We start from the raw sequence: 24,591 nt of genomic DNA on the forward strand, positions 1-24,591 counted from the left end.
AAGTGTGACAGCGCTTGCTTGACCTTGTATTCACCTGCGGCGACAGGACTGTTTTGCCTTGTGATGAGAAAATAACTTTGGAGCATAAATGTTTTTTTACATCCTATTTTTCTCATTATCCTCTTTTGACGACCTTGCCTTGTGGTAACAGAAGGTTGACTTTTATAGCGGATTTTTAGTGACAGACATATTGCCATATGAAGAGTTTACTGCCGAAATACAACATTTCTGGGCAAAATAGTCCTAATGTTTATCATTCAAGAGACATTTTGGCATCAGTGGAGATTTGTCCTGTAAATAGGCCCATAATTTGTTTTTGTTGCTGTTAAGTATTTGTTACAGATGTTTTGTAAATGATGGATGTTATTTTGGAAGCAAACTCTTCGTATGCAGATAGTTAATCCTTTGGTTTGAGCCTTTAGGCAGCATGTTGCCTTTGATTAAAGTGAAACCATGTGCTAACCATGTTAGTGACGGTTTTAGAGTGATGCGTTATGTGCTTATGTTGTGGGTGGTATTCAATGTGTGAATTTCATGGCTCTTTGCAGGGGTACCTTTGAAAAGAAAAGGGCATTGAAATAAGAAAATATCACCTATATTTTCAAAGCATCACTAAAGATTTTTGGATATGCTCAATTGCTTCTTTGGGTTTGTTTTATTTTTCTTTAAATTATATGAATTTATATTTAAAAGCTTTATGTTCTGTATATTTCTTGGAAAGGATTACATGATTGTATGTTTATTGTAAATACATTAAATATACTATTTTTGTTTTTAATATGACCTTTTCTGCCTGACTATTATCAACAAACCTATGATGATTTCCTGGTTAATCAGATCTCATTGTCATTGTAAGATGTTTTTCACACCACTGAATTATCAGTTTTCATATTCAGTATGCCAGAATCACATCAACTCATCAATCAAATACCTGCGCCACAGCCAGAAATATTTTTCACCAAATGTCAAAATGATTAGTTCTGCAGAACAAGACTATGGCTGTGTTCAAAATCGCATACTAACATACTGTTTACTACTTACTCAATCAGTATGTATTGCATATTGTCTACTAAATGAACCATTAAGTATACTATTACCAGCATAATATCGTGTGACTGCATCACATGTTCATTATTGCACAGTCTGAAGAGACGTAATGCATTTTGGGGCAGTTGAGTATGTCCGGTAAGCTCAAACAAAATCTACATACTAAGCAGTTGGAACACAGTACATACTCAATTTGATGTCATAATTAGTATAAATAGTATTTTAATATACAGTTCTGAATGCAGCCTAAGAGTCTGCAGCCATGCTAGCAGCTCTTTGAGGCTTTCAGCCAAACCCTAACATCTGCATGCTAACATGCTCACAGTGACATGCTGATGTTAAGCAGGTAATGTTTACCATGTTCACCACCATAGTTTAGTGTGTTAGCATGGTAACATTTGCTAATTAGCGTTAAGCACAAATTAGGCCTCAGCTGAGGCTGATGGTAATGTCATTAGTTTACAAAATAGTAGACAAATTCAAATGTGCACCAAATGATGGTACCAGATGGAAAGCTAAGGGTTTACCAAAATTATTGCAATTCATCCTGCATGAATTTTTGAGCAAAATTTCATGACAATCCATTCAATATTTGTTGAGAAATCTGGCTGAAAACCACAAATGTCAACTTCATCTGCAATAGGAAAAAAAAGTAATGGGATCGCCAAAGTCAGTAGGATTCATCTTCTGGTAAATGTACAAATGTTCAAAATTAAATGGCTATCCCAAAAGATTGCATTACTTACATTAGATTAATGCATCCACTGCATTAGATGATGATATGAAGAATACAAGATCCTTAATTTTATTAGTTTAGATATTGTCATGCACAGACAATATGATGTGGTTTGCTGTATGACATTGAGCCAGGCTTGTGATAAAGGACTGTTGGTCTGTGCTTGATCAGATAGGGTGAAAGGTCACATTTCTTTTCCCGCCTAAACGCACTGACAGAAGAAGATAAATCCTGACATCAGTTTAATCGAAATGTGCTTGTGCTTTGCCATGATCTAATTTCCTGTCATCCAAGCCCTCTGGTTATCCCCAGGCCTCCCTGCCGCGCTACAACAGACAGTGGAGATAATAGCCGGGGTTATGGATTGACCGGTGGATCACCTTGTACTGCTGCTTCGAGGGAGCGATGTACGTGTTCGGGGCCAGGTTGCGGCGTTGCTTTTATGCGAGAGCTGGGGCTGAGACCTCTCCTGTTTCTCGAGTGCAGACGGGGTCTTGCCGGGGCCATGGTGCAGTGAAATGGAAAGCATGCCATTCCCTGTTCCGCTTGATGCCGAGTGACTGTGAGAGGTTGTGTCATGTTCCTTGGCTATTGACTCAATGACTTGGGACTTCACGACAAAAGCCTGAGCCCGTGCGGCCTCTCTGCGTGCTGACAGAGAAATGTGTCTTCCACTTGTCTTCACATTGACCCGAGGACTCTGCTGGACTGACGTGTCCACATCCCCAAAGTCTCACCTCCTGGACCCAGGAATAACCTTTCCACGACCTTGCCTGTCTTTCACGCTCTGTTAGCTGTGGGTCTGGCTGCTATCGAAACAATTCACTGAACTTGTGATGTTTTTTTTTTACCTTTATAGCTATGGATTACCTGTCTGTGGCAGCCAACCTATTCAGCTTCTGCTACATGGATGACATGGCTGAGGATTCATCCTTATGTGCCGCATATTATTCACTGTCACAGCGGGTTGAAAAGTCAAGGCATAGAGTAAGCACGGGCCATTAGCTAGTACTGAAATGACAACACAAAAAGCCAGACCTTCATGGCTGCCTCTGCCCTGAGGTTCATCTAGCAGACAATATCACCATATGCCCTTCATTTGCTGGAAAAATTTAGAAATCTGGACTTTCCTCACTTCAAATAAATGATGATGTACTCCTCTTTACATTGTATGCAAAATGATTATTTTGCATATTTGACAAATGCCTTGTCTTGTGACGTGGCTCTGACAGCTGATTTATTGCAAGGTTCCCCGCATTGTTAAAAAAAACAATCTCTGACTCAGTGACAACGGCCCAATTATCCCTTTCATGTAGAAAAGGTCCATATACAGAAGAGGCTGTGAATTGCAATTCGAGTTGCTGGCTGTCCTTGCTCTCCTCTAATCTAATAATGTGATCCATCATTTCAGCAGTGGCGGCTCCCTACCCCAGGCATGGAAAAGTATCCCATAGAGGATTAGTAAGAAGATGTTTGCATATCCATATATGCAGTCCTGTGAGGCTGTGTATAAAAAAAACATATTTATAATGATTTGTCACATCATTCCAATACCTTTCCATTGTTCAGACCTTAAAAAAGACCTTCTTGATTACATTTTTCCAGAATAAACTGTTATTGGTTGTCAGTAACCTTCCAAACATGCACTTCTTGACATCCATAACCAGCATAGATGCCTTCAGGAACATAAGAAGTACTGTTTCAGACAGAAAAGAAACTGTAAAGCTCAGTAGTGGTGCTTTGGTTGAGGGATGGTCCAGTTGCAGAATCATCCATTACCCTGATGAGCTCGCAGCCCCTGAGCTACGACAGCACAGCCACACGATGAGCAAGACAGGCGACTGCCACTATTTGTTCCGCTAAAGCATTCATCACACTAATTACCCATGGTGCCAAGCAGCTCCTGTAGCCCAGTTAAGCTTTGGCTGCTCGTTTGGAGCTGAGGTGAGGTAGGGAAACCTCAGATGAGTCTTAACAGGTTGTCTCTGTTGTGGCTCTCCCGCACATAATTAACTCAGCACCCCAGCAACTTGACAAATTGGAATGATGAATCTGGCCTCTATGAATAGATACAAATACATGATCAATCAAAATACCGTACAGTGTTCTCAGTCTGAGGAAATGTGCTGCTGTGAAGGACAAAAGAAGGGCCTTTGCTTTGAATGACATTTGGTCCTGTGGTAGAAAACTGAGAAGGTTTGGGTTTGTTTTTGCCTTCGAAAATGTAGAACCAAGTTAATGCTAAGAGGGTGGTCCAGAGATCAGTGGCTGTAAAATCTCACCATTTCATCACTTAAACACCAAAATAAAACCATTTATGCTGTCTCCAATTGTCCATGCATAATTTCTAATGCTTTAAAAGGACTACACATGCAACCTGCCTCCCATCCTCTTAGAAAACTACAACAGTTACCCAAAAGCAGACAGATGCAAAGGGACAGTCTCTCTGAATTAGAGTCTTTCATGCCATTTGACCTTGAAAAGCACCAAGACAGACTGTATGTTTTTGAGTTTCTGTGTCATTCAGACAAGCCTCCAACTGTCCATGTCCCTTCTGGCCTTCACACAGCCGTCTGAACCAATGTAACATCCAGTACATCACAACTTCCCAGCATCACCTCCCTGCAGTGGCCACAGATCAAGGACATGGAAACTTCCTTGAAACACCAGATCCTGCCCTCTTTACAGTCATGCTTTAACCGAACAAGAAAAAACACTTGACATAGCAGATGTTGAAACACTCCATTAACCCTAAATACATAGATCATTGGAATCTCCATTCTTCAGTAGGTGGGTCAAAAATGACTCGTATTAGAAAATTAGTTTGTGTTAAAAAATACTTCAAATAACTTCATAATCTTGCTCTAAATAATTATTTTAATTCCACACCAACATTATTTAACGTTTGTAATGTTTACCTAATTTTATCTTCAAATTATCAATCAAATATCAGAGCTCTGAGTCTCTCTAAGTGACACGTCTTAGCTACAAAGCTAGCTAAACTAAGCTACTAAACCACTTAGTTATGGTAACAGTTTATCCAAGTCTGGAGTAATATACGTTGGCAAGTTAATATTAGCTAGCTGTAAAGCAAGGTAATTTGAATTTACTGTATATAAAAGTAAAAAGTAAAAAAGGTGTGTTTTCCTTCTTCTTTTTTTTAAAGCTGCTTTCCCCACGTTATAGTGGCAATTATACACACACACACAAACTGTCTTATTCCACTGTAAAGATTGTGTCTCCAGTCAAGGCTGAGCTGTATGTATTTTGATCATTTACTCAGCTATGTTAATCTTGGGCCAGATAATGAGTTCTAGTCTGTCAGGTCAAAGGCTAAGAAGGGCTCTGCACAAGTCCTAATGAGGATCCCTATACTCTGCCAGGTTGGCTCTGTTCACAACTGGAAAGATCATTGGTGGTGCGTTATCACTGCGCAATGATCTATAGCACAATGTGTCTCTCAAGCATGACATTTTTCTCATGGTGAATGCCACAGCAGCCCTGAAGGAGTCAAAGGTCAGCGGTCTTGGGTTAATTAAAGGTGAGAGGTGGTCCAGCAGTCACAAGTGAAGCAGGGGCTGAAGTACACTAACCTAACTGATGAGTTATTGTTGCCCTCTGCTCAGGATTTGGCCATGCTTAGCAGCCTAAGAGATTCCAGCTTTGTTTGAATTGCTACCAAGGTTAACGTTCATTTAAAAACGTGATTCAAAACATGATCTTCGTAGCAGTATCTTCACCTTTACTTAATCATAGTTTAACTTTGAATATAAAACATAACATTTTTTAACATAAAACTACAACTTTCAGAATTACTTGTAGTCTTAAAGGCCCTAGTCCGCCAAAGTGGACGCAAACAGGTGTTTTCACTTACAATGAACAAAATGATAAACGCAGCACTTTTGTTTTTGACCCAATTCATCATGAGCTCAAAGATCGAAGACTTTCTCTATGTAAACAAAGGTCAATTTCTCTCAAATATTATTCACAAATCTGTCAAAATCTGTGTTAGTGAGCACTTCTCCTTTTCCGAGATAATCCATCCACCTCACAGGTGTGGCATATCAAGATGCTGATCAGACAGCATGGGTATTGCACAGGTGTGTCTTAGGCTAAGGAGAAGTGCTCACTAACAGGTTTTTACAGATTTGTGAACAATATTTGAGAGAAATATGCCTTTTGTGTACATAAAGAAAGTCTTAGATCTTTGAGTTCAGCTCATGATAAATGGGGGCAAAAACAAAAGTGTTGCGTTTATAATTCTGTTCATTGTATGCTGCCTGGTTAGGCCTCCCTCAGGACTGCGTGGGCATGTACCAATGGCAGCTGATTGACGTCTTCCTCAGTCTCGTGTTAGTTTTAGAACATTTGCATGCCAGTAATGTAATGTAACCATACATTTATCATTCTTATTAGGTCATAGAGTTTAGTGACATAAAGTAATTTCCAGCATAGCTCCATCCAACATCCACCTGACTAGAGGTGTAGTCAGCTTGCGTGGGTGTCACATTTATATCCTCTTAGCCCATAATAATAATAATAATAATTATGTACTGCATGTAGTGTAAATCACAATTACTTAATCTGGGTTGTAAAGCATTTTGATGTGAATGTGGATTCCAGTGTTGCACCTGCATGCTGCAATTTAACATGGCCAATTATTATTTGATCTTCATGAGCTTAACCTACATAGGTTATGTGGTTTCCCCTCCTTCTTTCAAGGTGGGTGACAGCCCCCTGGTTCTGCTCAGCCTGTTGGTAGTGTAGTGCTCAGGTTGTGTGCTTGTGTGTTTGTCTTCCCTTTAGGTCCTGTTAGGCAAAGTGTGTGATTGTGCTACTGGCTGCACCTGGTCTCCCAGCATGCATTTAAGATCAGCCATCCCCGAGCTTTCTCTCTCTCTCACATGTGCTACACCTTTGTTCTGCTGGGTTTGGTTTGATTCTGGTTATTTGTTTTACACCACATGACACAATGCATTCACACATGCACTTCTGTGTAACTTACAATAAATAACCATTAGAGTAGTAAATGCTGTTGTTTGATTTTCCGGTACAACCATGTGTTTCCTTTACCTAGATGTGGTCTACAGGTCAGGGTTGTGGCATTCCTGGATCTGCAGGCTCACTGAGGCTTTGCCAAACCACTAGAAGGACATTGCAGTGTACTTTTACAACCAATAATCTCATTAGCATAATGAGCTTACACCACGCCCATTAACTCTAAATTCCAAGAATAGTGGTGCATTTTCCTAGAAGACCATAAAATACACAATTCTAAAAGCACACTCTCTAATACTTTCATTCTGAAGTGTTGTTTTCTCCTGTATGTGTGTTTCCTCTTTAAGTTTCCTCCAGTGAATGAGCACAGAGGCTGTCATTGCCCCATCTCTCTCACCTTGAGCAGACCTGTGGTATTTTTACGGTATCTGTCCAAATATTAAACACTTGGTGGATTTAACAGATAACCATATGGTACCACTGGTTGGTTAGAGGGGATAAAGAGCTTAGCGAGGAGCTGTAATTCAACGATATATGCTTATGGAGCCACCTTGAAGCCTAAAAAAATGCTGCAGATCACTGAGCAGCAAGCCAGCGCTGCCTCTCACTGTGCTGTAAACAGTCACATCCTGGTGGTCTTGCACACACAGCAGGTCTCTGCTGGCCATACTCTGCCACACTTTGTCTCCAATTAGCTAGCTTTTAGCTCCTCATATGTGATAAGTCTTAAAGGGCACCAGATCGCCAAAATCAGGGGGGATTTATTATCTTTAAACTCCCAAATCTGTGATTAATGTTAACTGGACTTGTCATTGGATGAATTAAAGTGTGGAGGAATGCATAATCGCCATCCAGTGTGGTAAACACTTTAGCCTTGACCTTCCACTGTTGATTGGTCTTGGACGTCAGCCGTGTGTTTTGTTAGCAGGCAGAGCAGAGCTCGTTTTGTGTGTAAGCAGTCATTGGATGACTGCAAAGCTGGCCGTCTGGAAGAACATGACGGTACACTCAGCCTCAGGACTCATGGAGCATGAGTCAACAGTGAAATGGCCATGCAGACATTTTCATGTGCTGATGACTTTCTACCAAGAGTCTCCATGAACATCAAGATAATTTCATCATTGAATTAAAAAAAATGGACAGGAATTAGAGTCATTGACGCCGGTGCAGAAACACATCAGGAGCTAAAACTAAAACTGTATTTGGAGGGACAGGGACAAGAGGACAACACAGTGCATGCGATCTTATAAGTGCAAAGAAGTGTTTAATTTCTACAGATCTACAATCAGAGCAACTAGTAGCACAAATACACACATTAGATCTTAAACAGGAAAAATACAAAGTGTGCGCTGAATCATTCCAGTGTATCTCTGTGTCACTGTAGGAATGGCAGTGCCTTTAATTTTAGCTACTAATATATTTTAGTAGTGGTGGTAGATAAGATTAGCCTAATACATTTCATATTGATTTTAAACACATGACACCTGGCTGTGCAAAAATTGTTTTTCTTTGTATTTGACCTGACTTATTATTTTTAAAATATTCAATTAAAGCAAGGGAAATTTTGAACTATGGTAGGGTTAGAGATGAAAAGCAGTAACACAGTATCCTAGAAGTTTTCTCTCCTTGGTCAAATTGAAATTAAGTAGATGTAAAAATGTATTAACAAATATTATGGAAACCCCATAAAATTATTGACATATGAAAAACATGGAGAAAAGTACATTCATGCAAACTTACAGTCAGGCTTCTGCCACAGAGGTATCAGGGGAGAATTTAATCAAACATACTTCCATGTATGTCTGATGAACACTTTAAATAACATGCAGGTTGAGGACAATTCATTACAAATGTAGTGGGCTACATGTATCTCCTCAAGCCAGTTTTCCTAAGTCTATGCTATAAGGTAATTTTCTGTGTAATTTACTGATGACACTAGGTGGCATCAAATTACTGCAGTTGGATCCGCTTCATGCACTCCTCATGTGTGACTAATAAAGTGTGAGCCGAAGTATGTCTTCTCCTTAAATGTAGGCTATATTTGACACAGACAATAGCCTGACAGAATCACTGTGCAATACACACACACACACACACACAAACAGAGAGAGAAGGCAAACGGAAACGATCAGGGGAAGATACGTGCTGTCTCCACACTCAGCAATGTGTATCAGTAGAAATCCAACTGGAGCCCCACGCCGCTGCTCCGGGAGCTTGTAAACCCCGCCCCAAACGCAGACGTCACCGAGTCACAGCCCGTGACGTGTGGACGCACCACTCTCCTCCTCCGTCCCGGAGCAAAGCATCATCAAAATCACCATCCATTACTCTCTCTCTCTCTCCCTCTCTCTCCCTCTCTCTCTCTCTCTCTTCTGTTGTCTTTAATGTAACTTCTGACTGATCGGGAGAACAGGGAGCGTCTGGAAAGCCTGGTCCGGTGACAACATCTCTGATGAAGGATCTGCTCGCATGGTATTCTGTTTAAAGCTGGACATACAGGACAGAAAGGATCAGATTGTATATTTTGGGATAACGTTGCTTTCCTCAGTGGATTTTGGCTCCGGGTTATGTGTCTTTATTTCCCCCTCCTGTGGATGTTAAAGTGCATATTCTCGGCCTGACTGACGCTTTCTTTTTGGATTTCCAACGCGCCGAAGCTGTTTGTGGGTGACAGACTGGGGGACATTCCTTACTTGTGAAGTGGAGCGTTAGAATTATTTTGCCGTTATCTTACCGGCTCTATTTGAGTCGTAACCTGTAGGCTATTTAATTTTGTAGTCAAACAATGCAGCGGTTTCCTTGAACGTGTATTGGTAATTCATGCAGAAAAATCGTGTGGGTTAATTAAAGCTTAAAAAGAGGAAAGTTGGGCGCGCAAAGTTTTGGAGACGGTCGATATGGCTATGGTGGCGTGGAGAAACGCCGAGGGGGTCGGGGACACTCAGGGGACCCTCTCCTCCTCGGTGTCCCAGGTTGCACCTCTGTCTCTGCCCGGGGAGCTGGCGGGACACATGAACCCGGCATCATCTCTGGAAATACCCCCAGCAGCACCCCAGGGCGCACCGCCGCCCAATCCATCCAGCACCACCACCGCGACAACCACCAACAATAACAACAACACGTCCTCTTCCTCCTCCTCCTCCTCCTCCATGGACAAACACCAGAGCCAGCAAATCGAGTGCATCGTGTGCGGGGATAAATCCAGCGGGAAGCACTACGGACAATTCACGTGTGAGGGATGTAAGAGCTTCTTTAAACGCAGCGTCAGGAGGAACCTGTCCTACACCTGCAGGGCCAACAGGAACTGTCCCGTAGACCAGCACCACCGCAACCAGTGCCAGTACTGTCGCCTCAAGAAATGCCTCAAAGTCGGGATGAGGAGGGAAGGTACGGGCTGGCGTCCTCCTGTTGTTGCTATCGGTATTATCACATCATATTATCCAGTACTACAAGGTTCAGGACACGGTTTAGTTTCACATAGGCAAATGCTCCCAAATTATCGACATTATTTTCTTTGACATTTCACATGTCTGTCCAGTAAACTGCTATATATTCAGTGCGTGCGACATTTGTATTGCTAATGTCTACAAAATTTCCTCCTGGACACGGCCATTTGTGTTGCCTTTGTCTAGTCCGTGATATTGAAGAGATGTGTTTTTCCGCCTATTCATATATTCATATTGGACAATTTGTCTCGGATAGTCTCTATTCCTGCCTGGCCTGTGATCTCACAGAGATTAGTGTGTTCCAGCTAGCATCTCGTAGCATGTTTAGTTACTGTTGCTATTCGCCCGATTTATGTCCGTCGTGGCTATTGTGTGACTGAAGAAGCACGCAGCTGCTTTAAATGTCACATGTCCAAAGTCGAATGTCATTTTGCTACATTTTAGTCTAATGCCGATGCTTTTTTTCCCCTTTAAATTGAAGCTTTCAAAAGAGTGACGTTTTTGGTAGATAATGTGTTTGCGCATGTGGACTGAGTGTGAGTGTGTCTGCTCGAAGGCAATTCATCACGCATGCTGGTCTTACAGGCCCAACGTAACCTACTGTAGCCTACGATTACCTCTTCGGGAATAACTGCTATTTAAGAACAGTTCTATAAGCTAGAAAAATGTGAATGAAGTTGGATAGCCTACAGATTCCAACACCAAAACATAAAAACTGAGTAGGCTACAAATGAAGTTACTCGCCATAAATAGCTAGGTTAGAAGCAATGACTCAAGGGTACAAATGCGACAGTTTTGGCCTCGACTTTAAACAATTTGAAATAATTTAAGACCCTTAAAAGACCCACAAAAAATCTCGTGCGCCATTATCTGCAGGTCGTGGCCTAGAAACAGATTCCCGAGCAATCGAGCTTATTTCCATGAGCTGTCTAAAACAGTTAGGCCTTTTCGTGTCCATTTCTGAAGAACTAGTCCACCATATGCCACAATTAGCCTTAGAAATGAACTCTAATGTAAGTGTGTGTGTGTGTGTGTGTGTGTGTGTGTTTTAGATGTTCTATTGTTTTAAATGACATCTCTGTTACTTTACAAGACATCTCCTGCGTTTAACTGCTTTTCTTTAAATGTCATCTGGGCTGTATTAATCCCCTTGTAGCGCTATCTGACATTTCTGCTGTTTCGTTGCAGCTGTCCAGAGAGGCAGACTTCCTACCCAGTCTTATCACGGCCAGTTTGCGCTGACAAACGGAGACCCTCTACAGTGCCATTCCTATCTATCGGGATACATCTCTCTCCTGCTGCGGGCCGAGCCCTACCCGACCTCCAGGTTCGGCTCTCAGTGCCTGCAGGGCAACAACATTATGGGGATAGAGAACATCTGTGAGCTAGCGGCTCGGATGCTCTTCAGCGCCGTGGAGTGGGCCCGCAACATCCCTTTCTTCCCGGACCTGCAGGTGACGGACCAGGTGGCCCTGCTCCGCCTCACCTGGAGCGAACTGTTCGTCCTGAACGCCGCCCAGTGCTCCATGCCCGTCCACGTCGCCCCGCTGCTGGCCGCCGCCGGCCTGCATGCGTCCCCGATGTCCGCGGACCGGGTGGTGGCCTTCATGGACCACATCGGGTATTCCAGGACCAGGTGGAGAAGCTCAAGGTGCTGCACGTGGATTCAGCAGAGTACAGCTGCATCAAAGCCATCGTGCTGTTCACCACAGGTAAACTGTCTTTCGCTTGTCCGAACATGGACGCCGGGGTGGCTTTTTCGCAAATGCTTCTCTCCGTACACTGACGTGTGGACAGTGGTGTGATAGTGAAGAAAATGATCCTGTCAAACCACCACCAGGCATACGAACTAAATAAGGATATTTTAAATAAAACATCACTATGAAAATAAAACGTCAACTATGAACATTTTTATTGTCAAGAAAAGCGTTTAAAAAGACCAAAACGGAAAAACAATAAATTATGCTTTAAATAATAAATATTTTCAGAAAACGACTGTTTAATGATGACGGTCTGAATATTGGTGGGAAATAAAAAGCTGGTTTAAACCCCAAAAAAGCTTTTCACAGAAATGTGTCCCTTTCTAGGAAAACCACAAATGCGTTTCAGAACTTATGTAGGCATAACATATGTATTTAAGCCTACTTAAATGTATATTTCCGCGAAATGCGCATATTTGGTGTTATGGGTCCGTAAAAAAAAAATAGTAAAAAGCATTATTTGATGCAAAACGTATTTTCCTGCAAATTTCAATTTGACCAAAACTCTGACTTCCAAATCATTATGAAGCCATTTTAAAAGCCTAAAAAGAAAGAGAAGAAAAAAAACATTTTAACAGAACATTTTTTCTAGGCTCCACCGTGCATGTAAATGACTTCATACAGTTTGCCAGCCCTTAAAGAAGTATTATGAAGTTTATTATTATAACATATAAGAGGCTGTGAGTGAGTTTGGTGGGTTTACAAACTGCATCAAACTCCTGCTGCCCCCAAATATGAAACACTGCATGAATCATGCAGTAGCCCTCGAAAAAAAACAAACAGGGCTGGATATCTAACGTTTAAGGCCATGTAATATTTTATAAAAAAATTTAAAAACTTTACTGTTTTATCAGTTTATTTGAACAGAAAGCAGTTTAATTAACTGAAGTTAATTTGCAGGCTTTAAATTTTGCATCTATTTATTTATTAAATAATTAAATAGGAGAAATGTAAATTTTTTATAACAAATTCTTACCATTGCTTTAAACACAAATTACCAAAGATATAAATACAAATAGATATATTTATTTTTGTGATATCTTTAAATTGTTAGACCTTTGAATTTGGCTTACAACTAATTATTTCAAAAAGACCTTTACTGAAGTGAAATTGTGGATTGCAAAATGCATTAGTTATTCCAGAGCCTTTGAATAAGTGTCAGAATGATGCTTGACAGCTGTATCATGAACAGGACCAAAAGGATGAGTAGCAGCATAGTAAAAAAAAAAAGGTCTCTTATGTAGGTCTATTTCAGTCCCCATGAGCACATCAGAGCACGTGTCTTTAAACTGGGACACGGAGACCGTTCTTTAACCCCTGCTGCCATCCAGCCTGCAGCATTACAGTACAAACTGAGGGGTCTCCTAGAAATACTGAACATACAGTAGGTAAAGGTCTTATACAGTAAAGCACTTGACACTCTGAGTGTGCTCTGACACATTGATACTGTTTCTTTATTTCTTGTTCTGAACACCATTTTTTAGATTTGATGGTAAAATAGCACCATCTTTGATACCTGATGCCATGAGATTGATGAGATATCATTTTATCTCAACAACAGGGCAACTATAGTGATTATTTTTCCATCATGCAGAGGTTTGTCTGATTTATGTATTACATTTTGACACCTTTGTGCTTATCCATTGTTGCCTGACCATGTCTCGCTGACATATATTAATTTATTGTTAAAAATTGGTGACGGTGGGTGTTATATGTACCTGCTTTATGTTACTATATCACCCAGACTTACTCAGATCAGCTTATTATAAATGATAAACTTTTTGAAGCCAGTCATAAATGCTTTAATGCCTTAATCAGTGATATAGGCTAGTAAGTAAATTATTTCAAGTTTAAAAAATACATTCAAATCTGCTATAATGCACTTTGGGTTCTTAGGCCTGATGTTTTTTTGCCTTGTGATGATCATAGTTGACTTACAACACTTCATCAACCACTGACCGGTCCTGTCCTCCCTACGTTGCTGTGTATTGTAGTCACTCTGTGTTAACCTAGTTAATGAAATAACTGCAACATTAAACTATCCCTCATTTAGCTGACCGTCCTTCCGATGCTTGGTTGACCCACTGGTCTTGACTGCTTTTTCTCCTGGTTCTTTTTTGTCTCGCTGTCGTTCTCTCTGTCTGTAGATGCTTGTGGTCTGTCGGACATGGCCCATGTCGAGGGTCTGCAGGAGAAATCCCAGTGTGCTTTAGAGGAGTATGTGAGGAGCCAGTATCCCAACCAGCCTAACAGGTTTGGGAAGCTGCTGCTCCGCTTGCCTTCCCTCCGCACCGTCTCTTCCTCTGTCATAGAGCAGCTTTTCTTCGTTCGTCTGGTGGGGAAAACCCCCATAGAAACTCTGATAAGGGACATGTTGCTGTCCGGAAGCAGCTTCAACTGGCCTTACATGCCGATTCAATAGAGGAAAAAGCTACAGTGATGCTACCAAGGTCAGGACAGGTCCCACACCTCAAATGGAGTCATTTCAGTGCGGCATAAAATCTGTTGTTTTGAACAAGAAAAAACACTGCCAGCATAATGAGATAATTACAGGCACATGCAATGTAAAAACAATTATGTCTTTTCATCATTTTTCTTAATGTCAGCAACCATTTTCTTGATACCAGAGGAGCGAGCTGCCTTACTCTGCATGTGTCTAGAAAGGTTACTGAAATAAATTTACCATTTGGCCAATGCTCAATGATTTGATCCTACTGGCAGATTTTTTTACCTGTTCAAAGAGAAACAATGTTTCATGAGATGAAATGACGATGGACAATTTTTGCAGTGGGTCGACCACTCACAGATTTTTGGGATAACAAACAATATTTATTGGACCCCGTGTGTATATTTATCGTGCTTGTAAATTATGTTTTGGCTCCTTTTTTAAATGTTTTACGTATTTTTGCCCCGGCCAGTGAGAAAACTGCAGGGATTGTCTTGTGTCGATATGTTTTTGTTTTTGTTTCATACCTTCCAGACATGGCACTTTGGTCTAAAGGAACATTTCAGTAAGATTTAACACAAAATTTGACCTATTTGCTCAATTGTGTACAGAGGTGAGATTAATGCTCTGTTTCAGTTACGGACAGTTAAGAACAAGAGCAAAAAATGTTTGTAATGCACTTCATATGATCCGTGTATGTTGCGCCAAGTAAGGTATTACTCCTTTCATAGGTAAAATCATTACTTTCTATTACACTACATTAATATTACCTTAAATATGTTAGTTAATACAGATGTGATTTTTCCCTCTTGCCATAATTTAAAAACTTTTTTTCCATTTGAAGAATCAGAAACTTGTCAACATCATGTTTATTTCTTATCAAATTACTGAATTTTAGCACTCAGAGAAATTAAACTTTTCACATCTAAACTGAGAGATGACGACAAGGCTAATGGCAAAAACAGATAAGGGGAAGGAGGTTGAATGTTAGATAGCTGTACGTTAATCTGATATTTTTATATTTCGAATCAAAATTTTACTCTTTTGGTGGCTAACATGTTATGGGGAAAAGTAATGACATTAATGGAGTAATGATGAATGCATTATCAAACACTTCTAAATCATGTACGTTTCCAGGTTTTTACGCTGACCGTCTAAGAGAGATTTTAAGAGCACTGGGCCTGATGTATACTGTAAATACAGTTTCTCAATGGGATAAATTAACTGTACACAACCTCCCAGGTCAAGTAACAAATGTATTTCATTATAATTCATGCATATATGAGCCCAGGCCACATTAATGGCACAACAGGCCACTGCAGGGTATTGCTGAACTGAAAGCGTGTGTGTGTATGTATGTGTGTGTGTGTGTGTGTGTGTGTTTTGAGAGAGCATGTATTTGTGTTTACTTCTTTTTGACAACCTCTCTGATGTACTGTGAAAGCATATTGGTTAACATATTGGTACCGTATTAAATTATAACTCAAGATTTATAAATAAAGTGTATTTGTTTGTTTATTTTGCCATTTCAGTTCTGTGTTGTTTATGACTGCCTCCACTTGCAAAAGAAGAAACAATGTGCGTGTGTGTGTGTGCCTGTGTGTGTGCTGTTTGTGTATGTGTGTGTGTGATGCCTGTGTGTGTGTCTGTGTGTGTGTGTGTGTGAGCGAGCACGAGTTGATGTACTGAAACTATGAAAGGAAGTGAAAGCAGAGCTGTCTGGTGTTCTCGAGCCAGTTTCTGACTATATACTATTGTTACTAATCAGATATTTTAACCACACTAATTGCTTCCCATTGACAGACCTTATGCGTGTGTCAAGATTTATTTGAATTTGCCTTATTTGAAGACCTGCTGCAGGGAAACATGTAGCTTTTCTCCCGCAGTTATGCTACGCTGGGCTTCATGAGACAGTTAACCAATGGAAACATATTTAAAGTGTTGACAAAACGCTCAACAACCAGCACACACACACTGTTGACCCTGCATGCCAGATGTGTTTATTTTAATTTTAAAGCAGATTCAGGTTTTGGATTTTGTGTGTGAATTTTACTCTTTAAACAATTATTGGACCAACTTAATTTTTTGTATATTAATCACCCTTGTAAAGACTGAAACAACAACCAAAACACAAAAATGGATTATTGTTCTACAGGGAATAGACCAGGGAGAAATACACAAATTGACCCCTAACTTAACACCTCTTTACAAACATGCTTTTTTGCTAATAAGGATTAATTCATAAAGGTAGTCTGAAAGTCTGCAAAAGACAAGAAAGCAGAATGGAATTATAATCGCATTTGTGTTGCCAGATTGAGGAGGACAGACAGGATTAAAGCACCTTCTTTGCTTCTTAGTGGAGAGAGAGCTAATGAGAGGCCCCTGAGTGCTCTGTCACAACAGTTTACCCTGAGGAGGACGAAGCAGGGCGCTCGACGGCCCCTGGGTGTTCTGGCCAAAGGGCCAGCAAAAAACAATGGAGCACTTTCCCACACACACATACAGGTCCAACAGAAGAAAATGCCAAGGAGTGTGAGGAGGAGATTCGTTGGAGGCTAAGATCTGCAAGCAAGAGAATTACCAGCACTCTTGCACAAATTGATTTCCATTTGCTTCCGTATTTACGTCAGTTTTCTAAGATTGGTTCAAGTCACAAGCAATGTGCCTCTGCTGTTTGTGGGGAATACAGTCATTACAGCAGCACGGTTTGGACTTATAGCCAATCAGCTTTCAGGAATGAAAGCGTGTAGCCAATCAGATCACTCTTGAGTATTTTTTTTTAATATTTATATTCAGCATGTCATGTGAGGACTAACTATAACCTGGAGGCTCAGGCCCACAGGAAGCTTTAATATCACGATGTTTACAGATTTCAAGAAGGCTTAATAGAATACACTTAATGGCAAATAATATGCAGGCCTGGCTTATACAATTAAATATTTATCTGATAATGTTCCACCCAAATATTCTTCTTAAAGGTTTTTTGTGGGATGATGAAATGTACCTTGTTTATGATGCAAGTTAACCTTCTGAACCAATACAGTAGTCGCTAATATTGAATATAAAATCATTTGAACCAGGGACGTGCACAGGGGGGTTGCTCTGGTTGCCCGGGCAACTGCCCGTTTGCCTTTCCTGACTCAAGTTGCCCTTCCGAGAAAAAAAAATAAAATAACAAAAATAATCGCGATCGCAAAGCCTCATTCACTTCCATTCGGGCACCGAAAGTGAAAGTCAGTAGGGGAAGGGCAAACTCTGTTTAAGTGGCTGCACTGCTGCAGCGCTGCCTGCACGTCAGTCGATTCTGTTCCCTACCGGAATTCCTGTTTCCTTCCTTTATGCAATCATACTACAACAAATCATGCGTAGTTTTGCCCAGTTACCATACGTGATACGTACCAACAGAAGTGAATACGAGCTAGAAGCGCAACTGAATGTACGGGAAGCCAAAAGGTTAAAAAAGGATTGTATTTTTTTCCGAAATCTAAGCGTTTTTTTATTTAATATTTTATTAGAAGCGAGTTTTCCCCATCTGTCAATTCAATCTAGATTATTTATTTTCAAATAAAAAAAAAAAGGAAAAAAAATAAAAAATAATGTTTAAAAAAAACGATAAACAATAATATAAGGAACTCTTTTTTCATGACTCGAGTCATGTTTTTCTGTTTTGTTATTAATAGTAGTTTAGGTTATTGAGTGCTGTATTTAAGTGTTTTTACTTTTTGTATATTTTTTAATATTTCAGGTCAGAGCAACTGCCCTTCAAAATTCCTGTGCACGTCCCTGATTTGAACCTTTTTTAGGATGTAGACGCTTCTGAAAAATACTGAGAACGATTGAACAGCATTGAACAAGAAATTATATAACGTCAAATGTAAAGCTATTGTTAGGCAACTGCCATTAGTTTTGTAAACACAGCCGCACGCTTCCCAGCTGTTCCGTGTTAATGTAGCCAGGGACTGAATAGGAGCCACGTACACAAGTCTGTGCAATATAGGCCTATTTTAAGCTTATTTTTCTACAGCAGAGTGGTAAAATAAATAAATCATTCAATGTAATTATGAGAATTACAACGGAATGTTAATAAATGAAATGGTTACTAGGACGTGGTCATCCAACTCCAGTTTTATTTGTGATGTGAAATAACTGCTGACTGCAGCTTTTGAAGCCTTTCAATGACATGCTCTAAACCCATAATTATCACTCTCAAATCTATAATGATGTCGAACTGGTTCATAATCCCCGACAAATTTAATTTCAACCCCATTACGTTGCCTTGATATAGGCTACGTTTATAAATTACTTTACTGTATTTTAAAAATCCAGAAGATTTTCAAAGAGGTTTGGGATCATTCTTGGGTTGAAATGAAATCGGGCAACATAAAGCGACTTCGTTTTCCTCCTGTTTCCAGTCCAGTCCATCCTTAGAGAGAGAAAAAGAAACAGAACAAAAACGTCACTTTCATCATCTCCTTCTTTAGCACACAAAGATATCGTTGCCTCTCGTAGAGCGGAGATACAGCTTTAAAGTTGTGAAAAGAGGAAAAGGGGGAAAATATCCCGAATATCGCCTGTTGTTGCTGTTTGACTTTTCTTTGAAACGCACTCGATAGACGATGGAAATCTACATTGTCAGTTCTTCTTTTTCTCTTGTTTTCCTGTTATTTTTAAAACACTGGTTTGTTTGAGTTAAATGGTTTAATGTTTTATGTCTGTTAATGAATCTAACTGGAAACGTACAAACACAAAGTGCTGGCAATTATTTCAGAGAATCACCTGCTCCTAAATAAACTGTTAAATACTTGTGATGAGAGTTGTGGCTTGAAATATAGGCCTAGTCTAATATTTGGTATCTCAGAGCCATCGGATAGTTTATATATTAATTTTGCGCCATTGACTGAATCACGTCTTGATTATTACATTTGTTTTCAAGAATTCAGCGGAAAACATAATAAATATCCAGTTCTGATATTTGAAACAGCTCTGTTGTAATTGTTTGTCATCCAAAAAGCCTACATTTCTCATTTCCTCCCCTCTTTTTCTTTAATTTAAAGATATTTTGTTAGGCAATTTTTTTTTCTAGATTTTTTCTAGGCCTATAAATAATTTTGACATGCTTTTCTCACATTTCTACTGTGAAAAGCAAGTCTTGGGTGAAAAAAAGTTATCCTATTTTCAAAATGAAACAAGCTAGTTGCAATAAAAAGAACAAAATAATTGAGGTTAGATTAACAGATGGAAAACAAGAAATAGGCCTATTCCTACAGTGACCCCGGGTGTATTTGAGCGTTTGGGCCGACAGAAGAAAGCGCAATATCACTTTACGGTAGGCCTATTTTACCGCCATAAATCCTTTGACATAGGCAACATAGCCAATTAATTTTAATGTGTCCTATCAAGTCTAATTTTATTGTACACGATCCTGGATCTCCTCACATGAACGTATTTATTTACTGACGGACTTACTTAAGGCTATTTGTTTCTTATTTTGCGCTTTTATGTGATGAAAGTAAAGACTGTAAAACTGTGTCCTATTCGGGAAATAGGTGTACACAGTGGTACCTACTGTACAGGGGCTTAACTTAACGCTTTTAATCAGATGTACCGACTGAAGCTAAAACGACCAGAATCCTCTTTCTCAAAAACACATCAGGTCACAGAGAGGTTTCCACTCGTCTTACAGCCGCACACACGCATACAGAACAACCACATTAATCATCTATAAAAGTTTACATATGCAGTTGCTCTGGTGTCCCTGTGGGGCTTCATTGATTTGGAAGTGGTGTTATTTGTGAGATAACTAATTAAAATCACTTTCATTACTGAATTGAAGCTCCATCTGTCTGGAAGCTGGCAATACACGGACCTGCAGGCTAAAGCATCTGAGAACCAATTTCACATTTTGTGTGGAAAGCCTGTTTGAAGAGCATTAAATCTACATTCAACATGGGCAACAACATAATGTCAGATCAAAGATAAATCATCTTTAAGTCTTTACAGGCAATTAATAGTTCCACTTGACAATTACTAAATTCACTTTTGTCATTTAATTGTTGGAAATGCGTTGCGCCGTGTCAATTACAATTATCCAGACTTCATCCATCATGTGTTTTCCAGTCCAGTCTGTGAACATCCTTCTATCCACCTCCATATTTATCTATCTATCTATCTATCTATCTATGGGCAAATCCAAGCTGCTGGGGAAAGAGAACAAGGTCTTTCCTTCTTCCTTTAGTTCTCTTCCTTGTCCCTGAATTGCCCTTTTAATCCTGTTCTGTGTCTGACTGACATCAAGCCACTCTGGCTCCCTGCTCTGATGTCTTCAAGCTGACGTTGTGAATCAAGAGGTTCCCCTAGCTCCTTGCAGTGACCTTTGACCCCGGGCTGCCCTTTCCCTGACACTGGCTCGGATAGAGGTGAGATGCTCAGGGGATGATGAGCTGGAGCATCAAACCACCAAACTCTGACACAGTCACTTGATTTAATGTCATTTCTCAAAACTTCCAAACAGTAGGTCTGAAAATGTGATTATTAATTAAAGAACAATCATCTTTAAAGAAACACTGATCTGAAATGCTCACTGAAAAGATTGCGTTTTTGTTTTGTTTCAAATGTGTCATTTTCTCCTCACTTGAATAATGCACATTTACACTTAGAGAAGGCGAAGCTACGGCGAGTGCCGCGCCTCAGCGAGCCCATCTGATGCTCATGGAAACAAATTCTTAAAAGCAGTGAATATGGGAGGAATCCTGTCTGCCGAGGTGCCCCCTCGCAAAACACTTCAGAGACCAAGAAGGGAAAAAAATATGCACCAATCAACTCAAGGACTGTACAAAGAGTGGTCTGCCGTTGCTAAGAGACAGATGCAGAATAACCTCCATGAGAAACCTGACCATGACCCTTCCTCCTCCTCCTTCCCCTCCCAAACAGTCTCTCCCTCTCGTACCCAATTACTACTGAACATTAAAGCCCACCTCTGTCACATTAAAGCTGAAAGGCAGGGAGGTGGAGGGGACAGGGTTTGTCCCAGAGTGGCAAGAGGCTGCACAGAAGATTTAGAATTATTCCTTAAAGCAAAAACAAATCAATTTTCATATTTTTTTCACATGACAGAATGAATCTTGTTTTGATGGTTGATGTTGGTGCGTTTTATGCAGGCTGGTGGATGGGCGGAGTTTGGGATGGATGGAAAGCGGGCGGGGGGTGGGTAGAGGAAATCTGTCAGTGGAATGAGAAGATGAAGATTTGACAGAGAGGTGACAGAGAGTTCAGCTTATATGAGGCCTGTCGATTAGTGCATTTGTGGCTGACAGGTGGAATCCCAGGGGCTCGTCTGTCACCGCGTCTGCTGCCAGGCTGGGCTGCACCACCACAGGAGACACCCATGGGCGTGGATATGATACCGACACAGAGGCACCTCATTGGCCAGGCCCGGCAGCCCGTCCTCCCAGTCAGAGCCGAGATTAAAGCTTTGTTGTGCACAGAAATTCATGTTAATCCCCCACTAATGCATCACTATCAGTGATCTGTTTCAGCAACACAATCGAAACAAGTTTCCTGGAATGGGTAGTAATCTGACATGTGAAATAGTATTTTTTGTTTGTTTGTTTGTTAATGCATACTGTCGCATGTGTTTATGAAAAGCACAGTGCGGAGAGGGCCTCTGCTGTTGCTAAGATCTATTAAGATGCAAATCTTCCTTTTTGAAAAGTTTGGGGGGGGGGTTGTTTTGTTTTTTACTGAAAAGGCAACTGGGGCAAAAGGAAAAATCATACTGGGATGATGAAAATCTTGCCAACACTTAAATCACACATTATGGCAAAGTCAGATCAGACCGGAGACATCTGTAGATGTAGTAAATATCAAAGTATAAAATTAAATGTCAGTTTCTCATAATGTCCAAGATGCAGTCAGATTGTAACATTTAAAGTGATCAATGTTGTTTCATACAGGAAGCTCGCTGATTAGAAACAAATTGACAGGAATATTAGTATCACTGGATGGCTTTGTTGCTGATACTTTCTTACAGTGGTGAAAAGTAACTAAGTGCATGTATTCAAGTACCATACTTCAGTACAAGGTAAGTTTCAGGGACTTGTATTTTAGTTCTATGTTATTTCACAGACACTTCAGACGGAAATATTGTATTTTTACTCCACTACATTTTCCTGACAGCTATGGTCCTTAGTTGCTTTTCAAATAAAGATTTTACATAAAAATATATATAATAAGCTTCTTCTTTCTTGCAATACTCATCTCACTCAGATTTATCTTGGGACCCATTGGAAGGGACCTAAAAGGAACCACCGGACTAAACTGCCTAACTGTATACGCATATTAAAGCTGGATTCAGTGTTAAAATCATTTTCATTTTCTGCAGAATGGAGATTGCGACTGGGCTGAGAGGTTTGGGGTTGGAGAAATGATCTGTATTACAGCATGATACAATAGTCACTCAGCATATACCTGTGTGGTACCTGTATATTTAAGTTGTCACCCACAGACTAAAACCTAACTCTTACACTTAAACTTAACTTAAAACTGCCTTATCAAAAAATACATATACAGCCAGGTCATGTTACTTTGCACAGAAGTCTAATCTAAAGTGAGGTTGGTCTCATAGTGGCTACTATTTCTAATGGCACTATATTAAAAGCTCAAAAAGTCTCTACATTTCTGAGAGGACGTTGGCGACATGAGGTTTGCTAACTGCTACCCAGTGGCAGTAAATTTTGAAGTGATAAGACAATCGCTTCAAAATTACCTGTAGATCCTCAGTGTTACTGTTTATAACGTTCACCAAAGATCGCCACAGAGAAGTTGAAATTAAGAACAGCAACCCATTAAGTCTTCAACAAGTTATAGTGAACATTAAAAAAAAACTGAGACCCAGCTGGCTGTACAAGTTTTTAACCTTTGCTGGTGACAAAGTTATTTATAAGTATACCCAGCTAAAACCAACAGAGTCTAATACAACAGCCCTGCAATAAATCCTCTCTTCATGAACATTTGTATTACTGAGGGCTGTCTTTATTTTATATCTTTAATATCTTTCAGTATAACATTACAATTCAACAACAGTGCAAACGACATTCTCAAAAATGACCTATTGATTAAATAAATAAATGTTCTTTTTCTACTGCTTTACCCATCCATTGTGCTTTCTTGCAGCTTCTTGCAGCTTGAATGATTCCTTCCTTCCTTTATGTCTCTTCTTTTTCTTCTTTTGTGTGCTTTAATTATAATATTATTTTAAACAGTCAAGAAAAACTAGGTGTTTTTATCTCAGGGGCCTGTGAAAACAGACAGAAGTCAATTGATGTTATGAAAAACTTAAACATTTTAGATGTCTGGGGGGAATGTTGAACATGAAACTATGAAATTAACATCTTAGAGGGGACAGGGGACAATGACAGATGTAGACATTCGTTGGCAAATATATAAAGTAGCCCAAAGAGACATTTCTGTGCACACAGAGGATTCCCAGTCTGGGTTTGCATTTGCCTCTAGCGTAGCATTGTTCCTAACAAAGACAGAAGGACTTTTATTTCCTTCTTAGCACTTCTTAATCATTAGTGATCATTCATGGGTCAAAGGAATATTGTCTGTGTGCTGTGACCCTTGACCTCTTGAACTCCTGAATACTGGCTGTTTGTAATCTTGCTGATCCGGGATATTAGATGACAGTGGATCAGAGAATCATTGAAATTCCTCAAGCCTAACATGTTTTAACTCAAAAGTTGTCACTTCCCTTTTTTATTTTTCTCTCTTCTTAAGGACTATAAGGCTATGGGTCTGAGATGTGTGGGGTGGGCGTTGGGGCTCTGGGTCCATACGGCCTCAAGCAGCAAGCTTAAAATGTGTTAGTGATAAAGAAAAAGGTAATATAGTGCTATATTCAGCTTTAACAGCCTAAAACCGCAGGAAAGAGATACAGCTTAAATTTTCTTAAATTTTACTAAGTTTGGAACAGTAAACTGCCGTAGCTTCGGCTGGTCGGACGCTTTTAAAAAACAAAAGAAGGAGCACTAATGAGTCCAAAGTTTTGATCATAAAGGATTCCAACGGTTCTGTTTTGAGTTTGAGTCAGTGGTTTAGATAGTCCTTCTGCTTTACATTTTTCCTGACAAGCAGTCAGCATCGTCAGGATATCAACAT

General features: G+C 40.0%; 1 protein-coding gene across 1 annotated transcript; it reads left to right on the forward strand.

The window, feature by feature from the left end:
• Positions 1–8,286: 8,286 nt before the first annotated feature.
• LOC119890819 (COUP transcription factor 2-like) lies at positions 8,287–15,951 on the forward strand. Its single transcript, XM_038702242.1, is given in 4 exon segments — positions 8,287–10,168; positions 11,416–11,841; positions 11,844–11,939; positions 14,135–15,951. Coding segments are annotated over 4 exon segments (1,287 nt in total). The 5' UTR covers positions 8,287–9,678; the 3' UTR covers positions 14,410–15,951.
• The last annotated feature ends 8,640 nt before the right edge of the window (positions 15,952–24,591 follow it).

This window comes from Micropterus salmoides, unplaced genomic scaffold, assembly GCF_014851395.1.
Source record: "Micropterus salmoides isolate LMB-PRFRI ecotype aquatic unplaced genomic scaffold, ASM1485139v1 Ms_hic_scaffold_6, whole genome shotgun sequence".
NCBI lineage: Eukaryota > Metazoa > Chordata > Actinopteri > Centrarchiformes > Centrarchidae > Micropterus > Micropterus salmoides.